A 17,665-nucleotide genomic window follows, 5' to 3' on the forward strand; every position below is an offset into this window, starting at 1 on the left:
GTCAGACAGCATAGGAGACTAGATTACTTCCTGACCCACTAGACAGGAATATCTTTAAAGAAACTCATTATTATTCAGAGAAATTCATTCTGCAAGGCAGGAGCAGTTTAAAAAACAAATTATTATTTCACCTCTATCTGTATACAAATTAAAAAAAACCAGATACCAGTAGTGCTAACATCTAGTCCCTCCATCATACGCATGTACTTGATGATCAGTTAAGTTTGGGGTCTTTCTAGCCAGTCTGTTCATACCCAGGCGACAGCCAGATCACATGTAATTCAAGGCCCTACAGCCTACTTCAGCTAAGAAGCAATGTGCTATTGTTCTACTACAGTATGTTAGTTTGGTGGACGAAGTGTCTTATTTGGGACACCCTTGTTGTCCTCCTCCCTCAAGGCATATTGCAGCATCCTCTTCTACCCACAGAGGTTTGTACAAAAAACAGCAGATGCCATAGAAGTCATTGAAGTCTTCCTAAAAAAAAGCCATAAATTGAACAGTACTGCCCCACAGACTACCAACAGGAGTACTCAGAAACAGGTAGTACACTGGAATGGGATCCAAGAAACAGAAAAGAATAATGGGCTACCACTGCCTACCCAAATAAATTATCCGTGAAACAGAAGCTCTTCTAAAAAGAACCTGTTCTTCTGCATGGCCACAACAGTGTTGGAGCTGCCTGTAAGGCTAGCAGTGTATGGGGTCTCATTGTGGTGAAGCATTATTTATCATTAAAATAATGAGTTTACCATGTCTACCCTCTCCTTTACAAAGCTGCATTTAAGTAAGCTTTTACTGAAATCAACAGCTCACAATGCCAACAGAAAAAAAAAATTCAAGAACTACCACTGAACCCTCTTTCTTAAATTACTGGGGAAAACTTGGCCAGGCTGTCACCTTACTCTTTGAAATCTACCCATGCCACATGCCTTTTAATGCTGTCACCACCATTTCCCCCATCTCCTTGAGCGAGCAATCATTTTAGGCCTTTTTTTTCCAGGGAGTGAATGGAAGCATGCTGCCGAGTAGCTGATTCAGAGAAATGGAAGTATTTTGTCCTTGCTTACAGGCTTAGTAACAACCATGCTTTTAATTAAAATAGGGCATATTTGAAGAAGATATAACAATATGTGCAACTGCAAGTCTGTGACTACATACATACAGAAATGACCAGGGATTACAGTCTGCACCAGGAACCTAAAATGCATAGTTCCTAGAGAGCACACATAACTAATACAGAATTGCAGAAATGTAGCAGAAAGAAGAAAGGAAGATATAGGAACACAGACAGAGCTTGGCTAACTCACCAAATTAAAGCTTATCATCTGTGCATAAACTTCACTGATGGTTTAATTAAAGAACCAGCAGTAATTTCAGCACCCACATTAACTACTTCAGGATCAGTTCAGCTGCTCAGACCTATTATGAAAACATGAAGGAGGAAACTTTGACTCCATTGGAGTTTGCAAAAATTCTCATCATTGATTCTAATATGATTTTAATTGCACCCATATATTTTGGACGTGATCATGCTGGATACAATTTCTAAAAAGCAAGTCACTTAAAATCAAAGTTCTTTCAAACTTTTGATAAAAACAATTTACTTTGTACCTCTTCGGACCACTTGGCTGCTCTCACTATTTGCACCACCTCCTTTTTAAGTGGGCCTATTTCTCCCACTGTACGTAATTCATATTAAAAGTTCCCACGTTCTGTAGTTCTGTCTCTTCATCGTCTCTTTGGCAAGCTGTAGCATCAGCTCCCTTCAGAATAATCATCCAAGAGACACTTAAACAGTGTGACCTAACAAATTCCCTGCATGTCTTTGCCAATTAAGTCATTAAAATTTTAGTATGCTTCATTTTTTGGTTCTTTTTGGAACTGTAACTTTGTGCAACTGAAATGTCATCACTCTATTTTGGTTTTCCAGGGAAAAAAAAAAAACAACCCTGTCTATATCTCCTAATTCCTTTTCCCATCAAATCAGTAACAGCAATTATTGTTCCCAAGAATTCAGACTAGTCTGTTGATATCATGGTTTTATCCCACTGTTTCCCAAAGCACAAAATAACGTTTCCTAATCAATTATTGCACACCTATTAATGTTGCTTATCTAAAAGCTGCCAGTGAACCACATGTTTTATTCTAGTTTATGATCTCATTTAAATCTCCTTGCCAATGTCTATGCCTATGTGAAATCCAAGTTTCAGAGTATGACAAGCTAAACAGACAGGTTTGAACTCCACCTTCCAGTCAGAAGTAATTACTCACTTTATACCAGTTTAACAGTTTGTTTGTAGCAGAGATCTGGGACAGTTATTAACAAGGATCACTCTACCTTCTGCTGAGGGAACAGCTCTATACACTAAAGCACATAGGACATCAAGACTGCTAGAAGTTCAGCAGAAGCAGTCACTAGTTTTCTCAATCAGAGATGCATTAAGCTGACACCTTGATTCATTTCACAAGAAAGCAGCCTTGCAAAAACCATGAAATTAAATTGAAGCACTAAGGATTTAAGATACAAAGATGAAAATATCACCATAACAAGGAACTTCTGCAGGGGACACTGATCTCAGGGACATATTTCTGCTAGAAAGCCACATTCCATCTGTAAGACAATGCACTAATGAGTTGTTCTCTGATGGAAATGGAAAAAAGCTTCTTGGAGCTCAATTAAGGCATCAATTTATCTTCCTTTATGTGCACCTAAGTCTGAAAATTGTATATTATACAAATTTGGATACTTTCTTGATGTTAGCTTTTACCTGAATTTATTCTAATGATAATTTCAGCCCTTACAATTGAAGTTCTGGATTGGTTTATGAGCATCACACACAGTACAGCTCATAAAGGCAACCAAAGAGGGTGTGCTCCTCCACATCTTTTCCCAGAGTGGGTTTAAGTAGCTACTAAAGTCTGTCTGTCTGTAAGGGTGCTCACTCAGTGACCAAGGCTGCTCAGGATCCACCTGGCACGGAACAGTGGAGAGACTGCTTGAGCCTCACACACCTCCCAGCAAGCTGTTAACCAGTCAGCAAGTGCTAAATAAACTTGTAAAAGAGCCAGGCTGTATTTTAATTTGTGTTGATGCTAAATGAAATCACTCTTGTAACTTTCTGTCTCCAGTCAACCTTCAAACCATCACTTCTATCTTTCTCACAATAACCAGGCTATCAGCATTCACAAATACTTGGAAGACACCACTGGAGTTCAGCCTATTCTGAAACTTTCAGAATGGTTGTATCATTTCTTCCATCCTGTTATTAAGAAGTGTCAGCGATAGCATGCTCCTCTGCCTAAGAATGACAAATGTTACTACTTGGCAACATTAAACCAATTATTTGAAACACCACTTCACAGATCTCAGGAAAATACATATAACCACTTTCCATGTGTTAAATATTAGAAAACTGTATAGTGCTGAAAAAGTACTACTCTATTCTTGTAACCAAAGTATTTTGCATTTGGTTAAAAAATTTCTTCTAATTTTAAACATTCAGCATTACAAACGTTTTATCAAACAAGAAACACTTTAAAGAAATTTCCATTTAAAAAAATATCTTTCATCAGACAGCCCAATGTCTCCAGGGAATTTCCTGTTCAGAACAAAATAAATTAATAGCTTCCTTAATTAAAATATAACGCAGTGAAAAATTAATGGCTAAATTTAATTTTCTTTAAAGCACATTGTTTTACATTCCTTTTAACTGAAATAAAAATGCTCTATTACATTATTCTATGTTAAATATGATAGAAAAAAAAAAAAAGGAGAGTCAATGCCTAGCAGGCTTTTTAACTGTAGTTATGAAAAAGCCTCTACCCATACAGAGCCTTAGGTGATATGGTTTAGGTGATATGGCAGGGGAGTTGGAACTAGATGATCTTAAGGTCCTTTCCAACCCTAAATATTCTATGATTCTATATTGTAAAGAATTAGATCAAATTAAATCAGCAATCCATGCACATAGCCCCTGCTAAAATCAACCGGTACATAAGACAGGATAAACCGGGTAAAAGGTCTGTACTGGAAAGCAAATCTAAATCCCTATGTCGGTATGCCCCTCCTTAACTTTAATGCTACAGAGAAATGGGAGGGAAAAGCCCAAGAGATGCTAAGATAAAGAACTAACAAAATCAACCAAAACCAAACCAGCACTTTCAGGAATCCTGCTAAGCTTAGTTACAAGGGCTTGCATACTAAAACTGAAAGCAAATTGGCTCCCTTCAGTATCTGTGTAAGAAAGAGACTGCTTGGCTAGTTAGCATTATTGCTAAAGTGATAAGACCTGTACACCTCCAATGCAACCCACAGACCTGTTTTGAAGGTGCAAAAGGATACAGGTCTGCTGCTAGCCATTTACACATGGGTAGGTTTCACTTAGGTTGTTAATGTAAAAAAAAATGGCTGTGAATAGGGCGAATGGTCTGTAAGCATTTTAAGCATTGTTTGTGAAAAGATAATTCTAATTTCTCAGCTATTATTGGCTTCAAGTATTCCCTGATGTAATTAAGGAGTAATAGCCAAGAACTTGATTGTAACCAACAGTTAGTACTTTGTTGCTAACAAGGCAAACATGACAAACAATTTTGAGGCAATTATTGTCATTACAAGCCACACTCAATTGTTCAAGGAGAGCGTAATAGAAAGTGACAGTTGTGCAGCCGGGAGGGTGGTACAGGAAACGGGATCATTCTCTGGTTGCAAAAGACCAGTGAGACTCTAGCAGAGAGTCTGCTCAATGCATAATTCATGTTTAATAATATTTTAGTCTCTAAAGCAAATTACAGTATAAGATAAAAAGCAAACAAAGACATCAAAAAAAAAAAAAAGAACATAAGTTATTAAAAGATGAGAAAAGCCACACAGTAGTAAAATGGAGCAGAGGGAAGACATTCAGCACAGTCAACTCACAGGATTCTTGCAACCAGCAAATGAAAATACAATAACTCTACATCATAAAGGAGCCAGTTATAAAATTAATCCATTTGCTATGCTTCAGTGAGCAGGGTGCTCATGTCCAAATCCTGGTTTGATACCCATGCCTGATTAGGCAGGTCCACCGAGTTACTGAAGTTCTGGAAGATCCTTCCATTAATCTGGAGGAAGGAAGGACTGCTCTCCACAGAGAGACACTGATGCTTAATACTTACCAAATTTGAGTTTTATAGAGTCAAAGGAAGATTTTAATCTATCACACAATAGAAGTGCCTCATCTATCAGCTCAGTATTCTGATGACAATGCACATACCAGCTGCTTTGTCAGCAGCCAGTACATTAGAATACTTGATTTGCTGAAAATTCCACCCAGCTCTCCTTAGTGATGTTAGGATTGAAAGTTTCCAATGCACCTGCACCAACATTTCAAGCTCTTGCCCAGGCTCAGCACAATGCATCATCACTGACATAGTAACACTGCTCAAGTTTCATTACAGCATCACTCACAGTGCCTTTTGCACTGATAAGGTATCATGTCTAAAGAAGCCATTAAAATGCCACTGAAACTAGAGTTCTGCAACTCTCTGGCTTTCTGCTCTTGTTTCACCACTGTGCTCCTCTTTCTTAACTGTACTGGTTTATGCAAATAATACTACATCAAAGCCAGTCTGATGGGCCAAATCACCCCAGATGTAGCTGCAGTGAAGCAAAATAATACTAGTACTATATGCCAGGTTCTCAGATCCACTTCGGCTTAGGTGAAAAGGATACTAATTTTCTCAGATAGATAAATATATTATAACTATCTCCCTGTCTAAAGAAACCTCAGGGATTTTGACATGTGTAAGGTAACACTTCACTGCAGCCCATAGACTTACTCAGAAACATGCCTATGTGACTGTGCTGTCTTCTGCTTTCTTCAGTAATGAAGCTGGTGCTTGCAAAAGGTGGCAGATCGACAGCTGCAGACAGGAGACCTTCACTTATCCTCAGAACAGATTGCAGGGCAGCTGAAGCAGGGACCTTACTCATGCTCTCTTCCCAGCTTGTCTCAGCCCTCGTCACTGGGACATGGTTGTTACCCTCATTAAGCCTCTGATGCCTCTGCTTTATCTCCCAGAATAGGGGAAATGTAAAATCTGTCCATACAGGTGAGCTTTCCTGTTCAGGGAAACTAGAGGAAGATCATAAAAGGCTGGTCATAAGGTGCTGTATTGCTAGTGTTGTCTAGCTGTTACTGTGCTCCTCTCTTCTTTTCCACTGCCATAAGACAGGCAGGTATCATAGAGCTCTTTCAGAAGATAGTATTTATCGCTTCATCTGTAGTCATAAGAAGTGAAGTTACTGCCCAAAATGTTGCAAGTTCCATTGGCTCAAGCAAGACTGGAAGGTCTGGATATATCACCAAATTCAGTCACCTCTCCTGGTCCTAGCTTGAATTTGCCATTTTACCAAAAAAAAAAAGTAAAGTAGCAATTGTTTTTCTACACTTTTTATAAGCTAACAGTGCTACCCTCTTCATTCTTAATCAGCCTAAACCCTCATTAAGCAAAACTTACCTTTTGCTGTAGAGTAAAATGCTTATTAACTTTGCATGTCCAATGCCCTGTATAATGTATAAGCATAATAGACAAATTTTATGGCATTATGGCTGTGTTAATATAACCGATAAATTGCAAATAGAAGCAGTCAAGCCACAAAAGGTCCCCAGAATGAAAAGGCTTTCTAAAAGTACCTGAGGTTGTGTGTAGGAAAACTGGAAGGCTGCTTTTTATTTCATTTTTAATGTTGTTATTGAGGCTTTATGACTTCATGTGGTAATTTTACTCCATCCCATACACCACAGAAATGTCAGCTGCTTTATTTTGAAGCCTAAAGAAGTCAAGCTTTTAAGGAAAATAAACCCAAACTCTGCAAACATTTCATCTAATCTTTAGTGGGCCTTTACTGAAGTCAAAAGGACTTAGCTCTCTTACAAAACAAGCATATTTGTAAAATGTTTCAGTGCTTGAACAGAAATTTAAGGCACAATACCCATTAATGTAAATTAATTTTGTAAATTAATATAAAATAACATTTCCAATGAAAATTCCTAATTAGCAGCAAAAAGGTTGCCATGGGTTTAGTGCTGGGAATCATCTGCTCTTATGTTGGCTTTGTTACCACTAGCTTTATTCAACATCAAGAGCAGGGCCAAAACATAGGCAACAGCAGAGATGATTTACTCCAATATGCTCCTTCAGCAATCTGTCTTCCCTTTGGCCTGCAGCTGGTGTTCGAACTGATACGCTTAAATTACTTTGTGGGAAAAGAAAAGTCAGTGTTTTAAGACAGGGAATGCAGGTTTTAGTGGAATAAAGACAAAAGCAGAAGAAGTATGACAGCTCAACCAGTTGAGAATGGTAAAATGGATTAAACACTTGGCTTGGACTCAGCTCAGCAGGAACAAACCAACAGCAAGCATGGATACAGCAAACTGCACCCTTGCACAGACACAGTTTTGACAACTTAATCATCTACTTTTACTTGTTTCAGGTGAAGCTGTGGAGTAAATACTATAGCTTACATGCAGAAAACAGGTATTTAGATGACTGACTCCAATACTTATATCTACCACAAAAACAAATGAGAGAAGGGAATAGTTAACATGAACATTTATATTGTGAAAAGCCTGGCAACTAGAATGTGCTGTGGAAAAAGAACCTGCACCATTCAAATTACCACAAACTATCTGAAGGCATAATCTTTAACTGCATTACACTACTTCTGCCCAATTTTCTATAAATTGGAAAAAAAAAATACAACCAGGAAAAGCTTATTCATAAACTTCACCTCTAAGATAATAGCACAAACCCTGTAAGAGTTGAATCATGACATATTTTGTCATATAAAGCTGCTATAATCACAGCCCCCATATACTGCTTGTGAAGGGGAGTTCCATATAAATATGTATAAACATGTAACTATCATTTTCTAAAAACTAGATTGAAGAGAACATAGTATCCCCACCAAAACTCAGAAAAAGCATGGCTATATTTTGGTGTATCTCAGCACAGTAAGAAATACTGAAAATAAATGAATTCTGCATCTCGCACTGAGTTAGAGTCAAATAGTCTCATCCCTGGTTTTTATTTGATAGCTCACATAGTGAAAAGAACAAAAAAAAGATTAACGTAAAATTTATACCTAACTCTTGTTACTTCTAGAGCTGTGCATGTTCTTAATTTCCTCTTATCAGAACATCCCCCTACACCTCTCTGGTGTCTTGGTAACTAATGAACCAACACAGCAAGGGAGCAAACACATTCAGCTCTTCTGCACAGGGCACCAGCTAACAGGCCAGGGCAATAAGAGTCCCATTTTCCCTCAGGGTAGAAGCTCTCGTTTGTTGCCTCTCTGACAGGCCTATCTAGAGGTCAGTTTTTTACTACAAAGATCAGTTTTGTACAGGTTGAAGCACTAATTAAAAAGAAAAGACAAGCTCCTTTTTTTCCAACTCGGTTTGCCAACCTTGCCTGCGGTCTTTGGTCTGAGACAAGGACAAAAGGATTTGAACCAGCAACATCAGAGTCCCTAGAGTGTTATTAAGAGAAAGAATTAGAGACAGCTCTCAAGTGGGAGCTTTGCCTGCAGATGAGTGGTATGCAGCAGGGCTCCAATGAATCAGCTTACGACGAGGGAGTTGTAGCATATACAGGGAAGCAAGAAAATAGGGGCAAGCAAGGGGAGAGGGTGCAAAAGAAAGAAACACGCCAGCAATTTGCAGCCCAATCATCCCATGGCTGCTAAGGAAAGCATCTCTGAGGGGCTGGTAAGCAGATAGCTGTACCCCATTCCCAGCTGCAGAATGAACTGATTCAAATTAGAGCTGTTTTCCTTTTCTAACTCCCCAGGGAAGAGCAGCAGCTCTTTTCCAATTTCTCCCCCACCGATGCAGCCCTGCAGGTGTTCAGGATGCTATTTTCAGCCATTCACCAACAGGTGTGACTCAAGGCCTTATTTAAAACCATACAAAGGCTAATTTGAGGTGGCAACTGTCCTTTCTAGTACTGTGGCAACTTCAATAATATGGATAAAATTCACCCACTCTCCAATAATTCCTTGTTCCTTTTTAACCTAATATGCTTTATAGAAAGAATGTCATGAAGTCTCAGTACATTTGCAGAGCCCTGGACTTCTGTGAAGTACCAGCACCCATCTACTGCAAGTAACCACACACCTTCCCTCTCTACATCCTCCTTCTCAGCATTTTTCCTACCTACTGTGACATTTCTGGGTGAAGAAGTTTATTGCTTTCAGCCAATATTGTGTGCTGCTCTTATATTTACTTTTATTCTATTTAGGTTTAAACAATCTAACTATGAGAAACAGAACACACAGTACTAGACTGGAAGATACTGAGAAATCTCAGATCAAATTTTCGAATATGAGCTCTGCAATGAAGTCCCAAAGCCAAATGCTTGTCTAAATGCCATGCAAGTATAGTCCCAAGGGAAGAGGGTTTCCCCAGGGGCAAAGCATCTTACTCCTTTTACACAGGTAGTGTCAGCATTCCACTATGCTCTGGTAAGCTGAACTGGAATGGGAGCTGCCTTCTATCCCTCACTGGTGTGGCTCAGCTCACTATTACATTCCTCCAGGGCCCACAGACTCTGTTTATATCCTAGTACCAAACCAGCTGAAATCTACAGGAAAAAAAAATAAAAATCAAAACCAACAGATGTCCCAGAATAGACTCATGCCACCTCACACGGAAAGCCAGGTAAGCAAAGTGATAGAACACATCACCTTAAGGTACCCTGGAGCTGTCACTAATCCACCCTGGGCAGCAGTTTTCCTAATGATTCTTGTTAGCTAATCAGTCTCCCAGTGAGGGCACGCTGGGGGCATCAGCAGACCTGTGCTGTCCCATTCCACCACAGACACCATTCCCAACCTTACACAGCAGTAAGTTTTCACCTGCCAGAATTCAGCAAAGACATTTCAGATGAGTGAAATGCCAAGTGTCTTTATCTGTAGAGTGAATGTGGTGGCTGACATAAACTCTCATGGATATGTAGAATGCTTGAGGGAAGGGGGAAGGAATCACTTTAGACACACAAATTAACACTTTAGTAATGATTTTGGTGTGTATGCACTATAATTAAGTATTAAATTTGTAAAATTTTACAGTGAAAACTGTGACAGCAAAAGAGATTGTACTGTTAAGTTCATTTAGGTTCCCTTTTGTCTTCTCCCCTTCCTGTTCCTGCTTCCACCCCTCTACCCCTGTGTTCATTACTTTCTTCCAATCTTTCTTGCTCTCTCCTATCATCCTTCTTCTTCCCCCAGCCCCCAGCTTCTCTAATGTCTTTCAGTTCCTCCTTCAGCCTCTTCTCCCACATCTAAAAACGCAGTGTTGCTATAACTAGCCACACTCAGGTTTTGTACCTGACAACAGCTAGCACAGGAAAGCTATGAAGCAGAAAGAGCTGCTATTTCAAATTTCTCTATCAGCAGATCCTTTAGCTAGAAGATGCAGCAAAAAATAGGATTGCCTCAGGAAGGTAAGCAAGGACCATCTGGGAGGAAAGGAAGGAAAGCCGAGAGAGACAAAGCAATTCTGTGAACTTACACTACGTGCAGTTCAAAGATCACAGTACATCTATTTCCCATGATTTTAAATAGCAAGTAACAGATCTGCAGCATTTTACCATTCACATTTATGTTCTAATATGCTTAGATGTGGCACATGAATCTGATTGTGGCAGGAATTAAGACATGTATGACAGGCATTTCTTCATAGGTTACTGTCCTGAGCTATAATTTTTATTTCAGACATATACATGCACACAATTACTATTATGAAACACTATATACGCGAAACAGATTGAGTACACAGGTAAGCAAAAAACCTCTAAAGCACTGTTTTGCACTGAAAGATACATAAAAATGGCACTTTCCAAAGTATCCCTGAAAACTCTAACTTAGCAGTATTATTATAATATATCAGCCCTCAAAACTCAAACTTCCATAGGAAAGTGAACTGGCTTTCCCTATATCTTGTGCATCATAAATCCTCCTTTAGTGCATATATGTAGACAGGAATTAATTCAAAAGTTCAATGAATTTTGTGATAGCTTGAGGACATTCAGACAAACGGCAGCTGTGGTTAGAATCTGGCCTGCAAAATTATCATAGACATCCTCCTCCTTTACTTGTCTGGAGAGCAACACAACTAAAGGTCCTACCCATCACCAGATCCTATTGACTACTACGCAGCACACCCATCCTCACCTAAATAGCATACCAGCTAGCAATTGACCACGATGCATAAAGAGGAAAGAGTCCAGCTTAACTGCCAAATCCCATATACTTAGTGTTCAGGAGAAATATAAGAAGCACTTCTGAATTGGCATACATTATCAGAAAACTGTACAGTAACAAGTACAGAATACCAATATATTGTTTCTAATAGCAATAGAATAGACCTGCATTTTTCAGTCTTGCACATTCACAAACTGCTTATGAGCCACTGTTGCAGTCTGTAGTAGACAGGCTCTTTGTGAGCTCCATAGCCAAGGAGAAAGTTCATTCCTAATCAGGCTCATCTAGCTTGTTCTGTAACAAGGGCTGAAATCAAAGAGCTCACATCTATGCATCTTCTATGCAAAGTACATCTTCCACCTTTTTCACCAGCAAATTAGCTTTGTGTTGTAACTAACCTAGAAATAATTAACATTCAAATTTACAATGTGACTTCTGTTTTCTCTTCTTTTACCTCTTTTTCCTTATGAGAATTTATGTTTTTCATCCTGTCTTCTGCATATCACATCCCAGTTCCTACCTCTTAAATAACCATACTTCTGCCACCCCCCTCCCTCTTTTCAACAAGTAAAACAAACTTTCTCAGACTCCCAGGTTGCCTCAGAAAGGTTTGAGTTTCATTTCCTTTTATGCCTGTGTATGGTCACACTAGATAAATAAAAATAGTAAAATAATAATACTTCACATATAGTGGCCAAAGCATTCACTCGTTACCTAAGCAACAAAAAAATTAACCTCCAAAAAACACCCCAAATTCATCCACTTCATGCTGAGATACAGGGAACATATATTTCAAATTACCTAATGAAACACACTATGAAGAAAAGGGCACAGCAGGTACTAAATGAAGGCACAGAATGGAATAAAGACAAGGCAACACTGCATTTGCTGTATGAAACGAGAGCCTTACCATCCTGCTGGCCCTGGAGGTTTTGAGGACTTTGCATTCTCTCTTCCAGATTTGAACTAAGGTCAGAGTTCACAGCTGACATCCTGGTTGAGTCACTCATATCAAACTCATCACTTTCTATAGAGCTTTCATCCTGCAAATAAAAGTTTTGGAGATGTGTCAGAAGACGCTGTTCACATTATATGTTCAGTTCACTTGTTCCCGTTTGTTTCACTCATACCTGGTGCGGAGTGCAATCATGCTAAATCTTTGTGTATGTAAGCAGAGTACATAAATAAGAGCAAGGAAAACATACTGTTTATGTGGTATGATAATCTGACAAGTGCATGAGGATACTACATTACCTCAGTCTCTTAACTGTTTCCACAGTATTTCGCAAAAGAAGGCTAGTACATAGAGACCACAGAGCAAGTCCTTCTTATTGAAATTTGGTTGAGGAGACCTCCCCACATTCCCTGCCTGAATCCTCTGCCTTTCCCAAGCAAGGCTGGTAACCCCGTGATGACCACCCACAGTAAGATATTTCCAAATAGCAACTTGATCTAATAAAAATCCATTATCAAATTCCCTTGACATGATATCACCCTTACACTGCTACTGTGTTTAAGGAAGCATCAATGAAAATGACAAAGCTTCAAGTTCTGAGCATGGTCAAATGAAAGTCAATGGCAAACCAAAGTAATAATACCACAAGAAACACTTCAAATTTATTCTATCTCATGCATTTTTAATATGATCTGTCCCTCAAGTCTAACTACAGAGCACTACAGGGATGACAGCAAAGGGCAAAAAGTCCCAATCAAATATTTTTTTCCCATGTATAAAAGCAAAACAGTGCTGGACATAGTCCAGCATATGTTCACATACATATTTAACTTCACTTGTTTCATCCCACTGAAGTTCATGCATCCACTCATGGATTAAAAATCGAGTGTCCACAAGTATTGCTCTGTAAGCTTCTGAGGCAACATACCAACCTACGGTGACATTTGTTCAGCCTGGAGAAGATAAGGCTGTGTGGAGATCTCATAGCAGCCTTCCAGTATCTGAAGTGGGGCTATTCATTAGGGACTGTAGTGATAGGACAAGGGGTAATGGGTTAAAACCTAAATAGGGGAAGTTTAGATTGGATATGAGGAGGAAGTTCCTTACTGTGAGGATGGTGAGGCACTGGAATGGGTTGCCCAGGGAGGTTGTGAATGCTCCATCCCTGGCAGTGTTTAAGGCCAGGTTGGACAGAGCCTTGGGTGATATGGTTTAGTGTGAGGTGTCCCTGCCCATGGCAGAGGAGTTGGAACTAGGTGATCTTAAGGTCCTTTCCAACCCTAACTATTCTATGATTCTATGATATACTTTCAATAATGACTTTTCTGAGATAATTACTCCTGTTATGAAGAAAAGCATTTTAAAGAATTTTAGAGGAAAATATGGCAAATAATTTTGCATCCCATGAAGATTAATCTTAAAATACTTTTCCATTTTTTTTCTTTTTTTAATAAAACCAGAACTGACAGGATTCTGACCATTTTTCTGGGTCACTCTGTACCTGTTGTGAACTGGTTTCTCCAGATACAACTACAGCTGCTTTCTTCTGAGTGCTTGGCCCTTAAATCAGTTCCCCTCTTGGGTCTCAGTGATGTTTCCAGCTTACATGGGTATCTCTCTCATTTTCAGAAAGCAAATTCCCTGCAGTCATGACTCTTGTTAAACTGGGATGAAGTACTGCCAAATGTCATTTAGGAGTGAGAGTGGGACAACATGCAAGGCGATTCTGTATAGCAGTGTGACACTAGGATATTGACAAGTAATGAAACAAACATACCTTGTTTTGAAAGTTTTGTAAGATAATAAATGGAAAAGTGAGGGCTTCTCTAGCAGGCACCTGTCTCCCTTGCCCAGATAGGGCATAAGCATCACAGTTACAGCACCAGCAAATACTCAAACACTGCCCTCACACAAGATCGTGGTGCACGCTACCTTCTGACCCAGACAGATGGGGCCAAGACACATGTCAGGCTGGTTCTGAGGTTTAGGGAAAACAGACTGCTTGTTCAAAGAGCAAGATCAGAACTCAGACTCCCGCAGACCTTCTCGAAGGCTGTGTCTCTGTTAAAATGCAGTGGTATTTCTCATTGAAACCTGCAGGAACCAGCAAGCAGCAGCTTGCATTTTCCAATTCTGAGGTTAGGCAATCTGTATGGGCTCCCAGAAAGGGAGCTCTGGCTATTCAACACTTGCCTAGGTATAAAGCAATAGACATGGGCAGCCTGTGTTTGCCTACAGCACTCTGCAGAATATCTCCACGTCACTCCCCAAACTGTGTAAACATTTATCTAAATCTATGCAGATACACAGGCACAGGGAGAGGAGCTGGGAGCCACTGGCATCTTCCTCCACCCCCCAGTGATGAGCTCTCCTTTTAAATGAAGCCCATTTCCTTTTCATCAATGGCCTCAGCTTAAAAACGACAAATTGAGGATCAGAGAATTAGGAGGCTTTCAGTCACTGTGCTAGCTAGTTGTGGGATCCAAGTTTACTCCTGTCTCAATTCCACCCACTCCACAAGAATACAGATATGATTGATGAATCCTTGGAAACAGAGCCTTCCTACAAAGCCAAGCATGTTTTTAAGTGCATGAAATAGTTTGAATGCATGCACCAGAAATCTTGCTGCTTTGTACTACAATGTTTCCACTGTCATTTTGCTCTTAGTGCAGTAAATGTACAGCCCAGAGAAAAAAAAAAATCTTGGAAAAAATCTACTTTGAGAAAAGATTATCTTGAGATAACATAAAGATTATCTTGAGAACTTACCTTGTGCTCACCCTGCCCTGGCAAAGACATTATTACTAAAACATACAAGAAATTACTTTCTCTTCATAAATCCAGTGCTGCAGACATTTCATGAACAGTAACATTAGAACTGCGAAACCAAGCTCGGTACTGCTTCGAAATACCAACCAATGGTGCTTCATTGCCACTGGTTCAAGATGGTTTAACAAAAATTTCAGTCATCAGATCAGAAAGACTACACCAAAACATTTAGGCTATAGAAGCACTGTGTCAGGTGGCCCTGACCCAGAATGCATTTGCCCCTGTTGTGGAAGGAGTAATCTTCAAGGGAAGAAGTTGAGAAAACAAGGAATCCTTTAACTCCTAGGGCTACTGCAGGGATAAAGCCTTTTCACTCCTGCTTGAAACCCTGCTGCCAGATCCCTGAAAATAGGCAGCACACAGAGAGGAGATTCAATAGGAGGGAAACATGACCAGGCTGTATTTGTGCAGGAAGAAGTCTGAGTCAAGGATCATTCCCCACAGCCTCCACAATAAAACAGAAGCAAAAGCAAAACAAGAATCCTGATATTTCTAGAAAAGTGATGAAATCCCCATTCTATGGGGTGTTAATAATCTCCACCATTAGCCCACATCTACATATTATGAAACCAAATCTGGCTGATTCCACAGAAGTCAGGAGTCAGTCAGGGTCTTTGACATAATCCAGCTGCTAAGGTTGTTTTTGAAGGTTTTATTTATCAAATAAGTATCTTGTAATCATGCAAAAGGGAACAGCATGCAGGACTGCTTCTTGGCTGGCACATATCTAAATATCTGGCTGCTCAAACAGTAAATGAACACTTCTCTAGCAAAGTGAGTTTATTACAAATAATTTGGTAGGTGCCATCCAATTGATGAAGCACATCTTAAGATCTCAAAAACTTAGACTAAATCACAGAAACAAAATAAGATTTTAGAAGAAATACATACAATTCAACTCTAATTCTCTGACAGAGCTTGATTCTCAGCCTCCTTCACTTCCTTTTTTTTTTTTTTGTCTTTTTATTCAAAGCTCCAAAAGCAACCTCTACCCTTATTTAGCAAGCTTTTTACCCTAAAGATTGCAACTGATGTTGCCAGGGCTTCCATCTATCTCACCATCACATGTTGCAACCTGACTGCTAATCTTGAGAAACACCATGGCATTCATTTCAGCTGTTGATGATATTGCTTTGTAGTAGACAATGAAAGTCACTGCTAAGCACAACACTAAGTCTCAGGTGAACATGCTGCTCCCATTACCCTTTCCACTGGTACAGACAGTAAAAGGGCACCTTCAGATAATTTGAAGCAGTAGAGCATATTACCCCCAACCATGGAAGGGCAGTATGTCATGACATTTTCTCTCAACATGATTACTTGCAAACAGCCTTGGTTTGGTTTCAGACTCACTATTTTAGCAAGGAAATTATAAAGATGGGATCAAAAATCATCTTATGTTCAGTTTTCTGGCTACACAAAAGGCAAGTACCAAAAGAACACGGGAGAACAAAATACCAAAAGATTTCAGGTTTTACCTCATCTTGCTGTGAATTTAGTAGCTGCAGCTTCATGTGTTTCATATATGCCATAGTAATTGGCATATTATAATCAATCATGCTGGTCACCAAAGTTGGAGGTTTTCCATTATCTGCAATAAAAGAAAAACATTTATTACGCATTATATGTTAATTGTGGAGACTACTTCAGCCCACTCTGCAGTCAAAGTCACAGTTATGTTTTTTAGTCCTAACTTTGGTATTTTCAATTGATTGTAAGATGTACAGATGGAAGACTCTGGAAGAAAAATTAAAATCAAGTTCAAACCCTGAAAAGTGATGACTTCTGCTACCCTAAATGACTACAGCATATGCACCCTACCTATTCCTTATGTTTAAGCCCCCATATAACCGTTTCCATAACAAAATAAATTATTTCCTCCAGATAAAATCATCTTTCTATTGAGGGTGCATATGGTATTATACTCCATCCTTAAGTGAAAGCAGAAGATGCACTGCCTTCCAGCTTAAGTAATGAGATGATCTGACTGATTGAACTGTTCCAGTCTACCAAATTTTTATGAACCCTCACTTAAGCTAGGAAAATATAATATGGGTATTAGGAATTAAATGACTTTACATCCCACTCTTTGACACTAAAACTACCTTTATGATCTGCTCCATCTGGGTTTAAATGCATTCTTTTCTGGCACTCTGAGCAGCTCATTAGAAACCGTGTCACCGCTTCTCTCGGTAGGAAGGCATAGGTCTCTGAAATCTGAAATGAATAACAAAATATAGGTGTTATTATATAAGCTGATTGAACACAATTTAACAGAACTGATCATTAGATTTCCAAATAAGGCATATTATCTTCTAATGCCAGGAAGCACAATGAAAGCATGTTCTGCATACTATGTAGGATTTCAAGAAACACCTATCCAGTCTGCCTACTTACCATCTAAAGGCCAATAACAGTCAACTGAACAAAATCCCACTTACATCAAAAAGGAGGTTGTTTTCTGTTTAGAGGTGGCTTTTTTTTCAAATTCCTATTAGTAAAAAGATTCAGCCATAATAGGCATCCCACTGAGGGATGCTTTACAAAAAAAGCTGAAAGGAGACCTCTCTTCTTACAACAAATAGCAAAAAAAATGAAGTGTTTGGCTTACATGTTCTATTTATTTTTATTGG

General features: G+C 39.2%; 1 protein-coding gene and 1 long non-coding RNA gene across 6 annotated transcripts in view; one reads left to right on the forward strand and one right to left on the reverse strand.

Moving 5' to 3' along the window:
- NOL4 (nucleolar protein 4) overlaps window positions 1-17,665 on the reverse strand; it is a 202,768-nt gene that overhangs the window by 138,496 nt on the left and 46,607 nt on the right. For all 5 annotated transcript variants that reach the window (XM_057397710.1, XM_057397712.1, XM_057397709.1 and 2 more), the window contains exons 3-5: window positions 17,138-17,249; window positions 16,511-16,623; window positions 12,159-12,291 (exon numbers count right to left, since the gene is read on the reverse strand). In XM_057397710.1, the coding sequence (XP_057253693.1) occupies window positions 12,159-12,291; window positions 16,511-16,623; window positions 17,138-17,249 (358 nt within the window). The remainder of the gene's footprint in view (window positions 1-12,158; window positions 12,292-16,510; window positions 16,624-17,137; window positions 17,250-17,665) is intronic.
- LOC130592950 (uncharacterized) overlaps window positions 1-17,665 on the forward strand; it is a 57,084-nt gene that overhangs the window by 21,225 nt on the left and 18,194 nt on the right. The gene's annotated exons all lie outside the window — the stretch shown is intronic.

The sequence above is a fragment of the Pezoporus wallicus genome, unplaced genomic scaffold, assembly GCF_028554395.1.
Source record: "Pezoporus wallicus isolate ANWC-B61680 ecotype Strahan unplaced genomic scaffold, APGP_CSIRO_Pwel_v1 contig_227, whole genome shotgun sequence".
NCBI classification, from domain to species: domain Eukaryota; kingdom Metazoa; phylum Chordata; class Aves; order Psittaciformes; family Psittacidae; genus Pezoporus; species Pezoporus wallicus.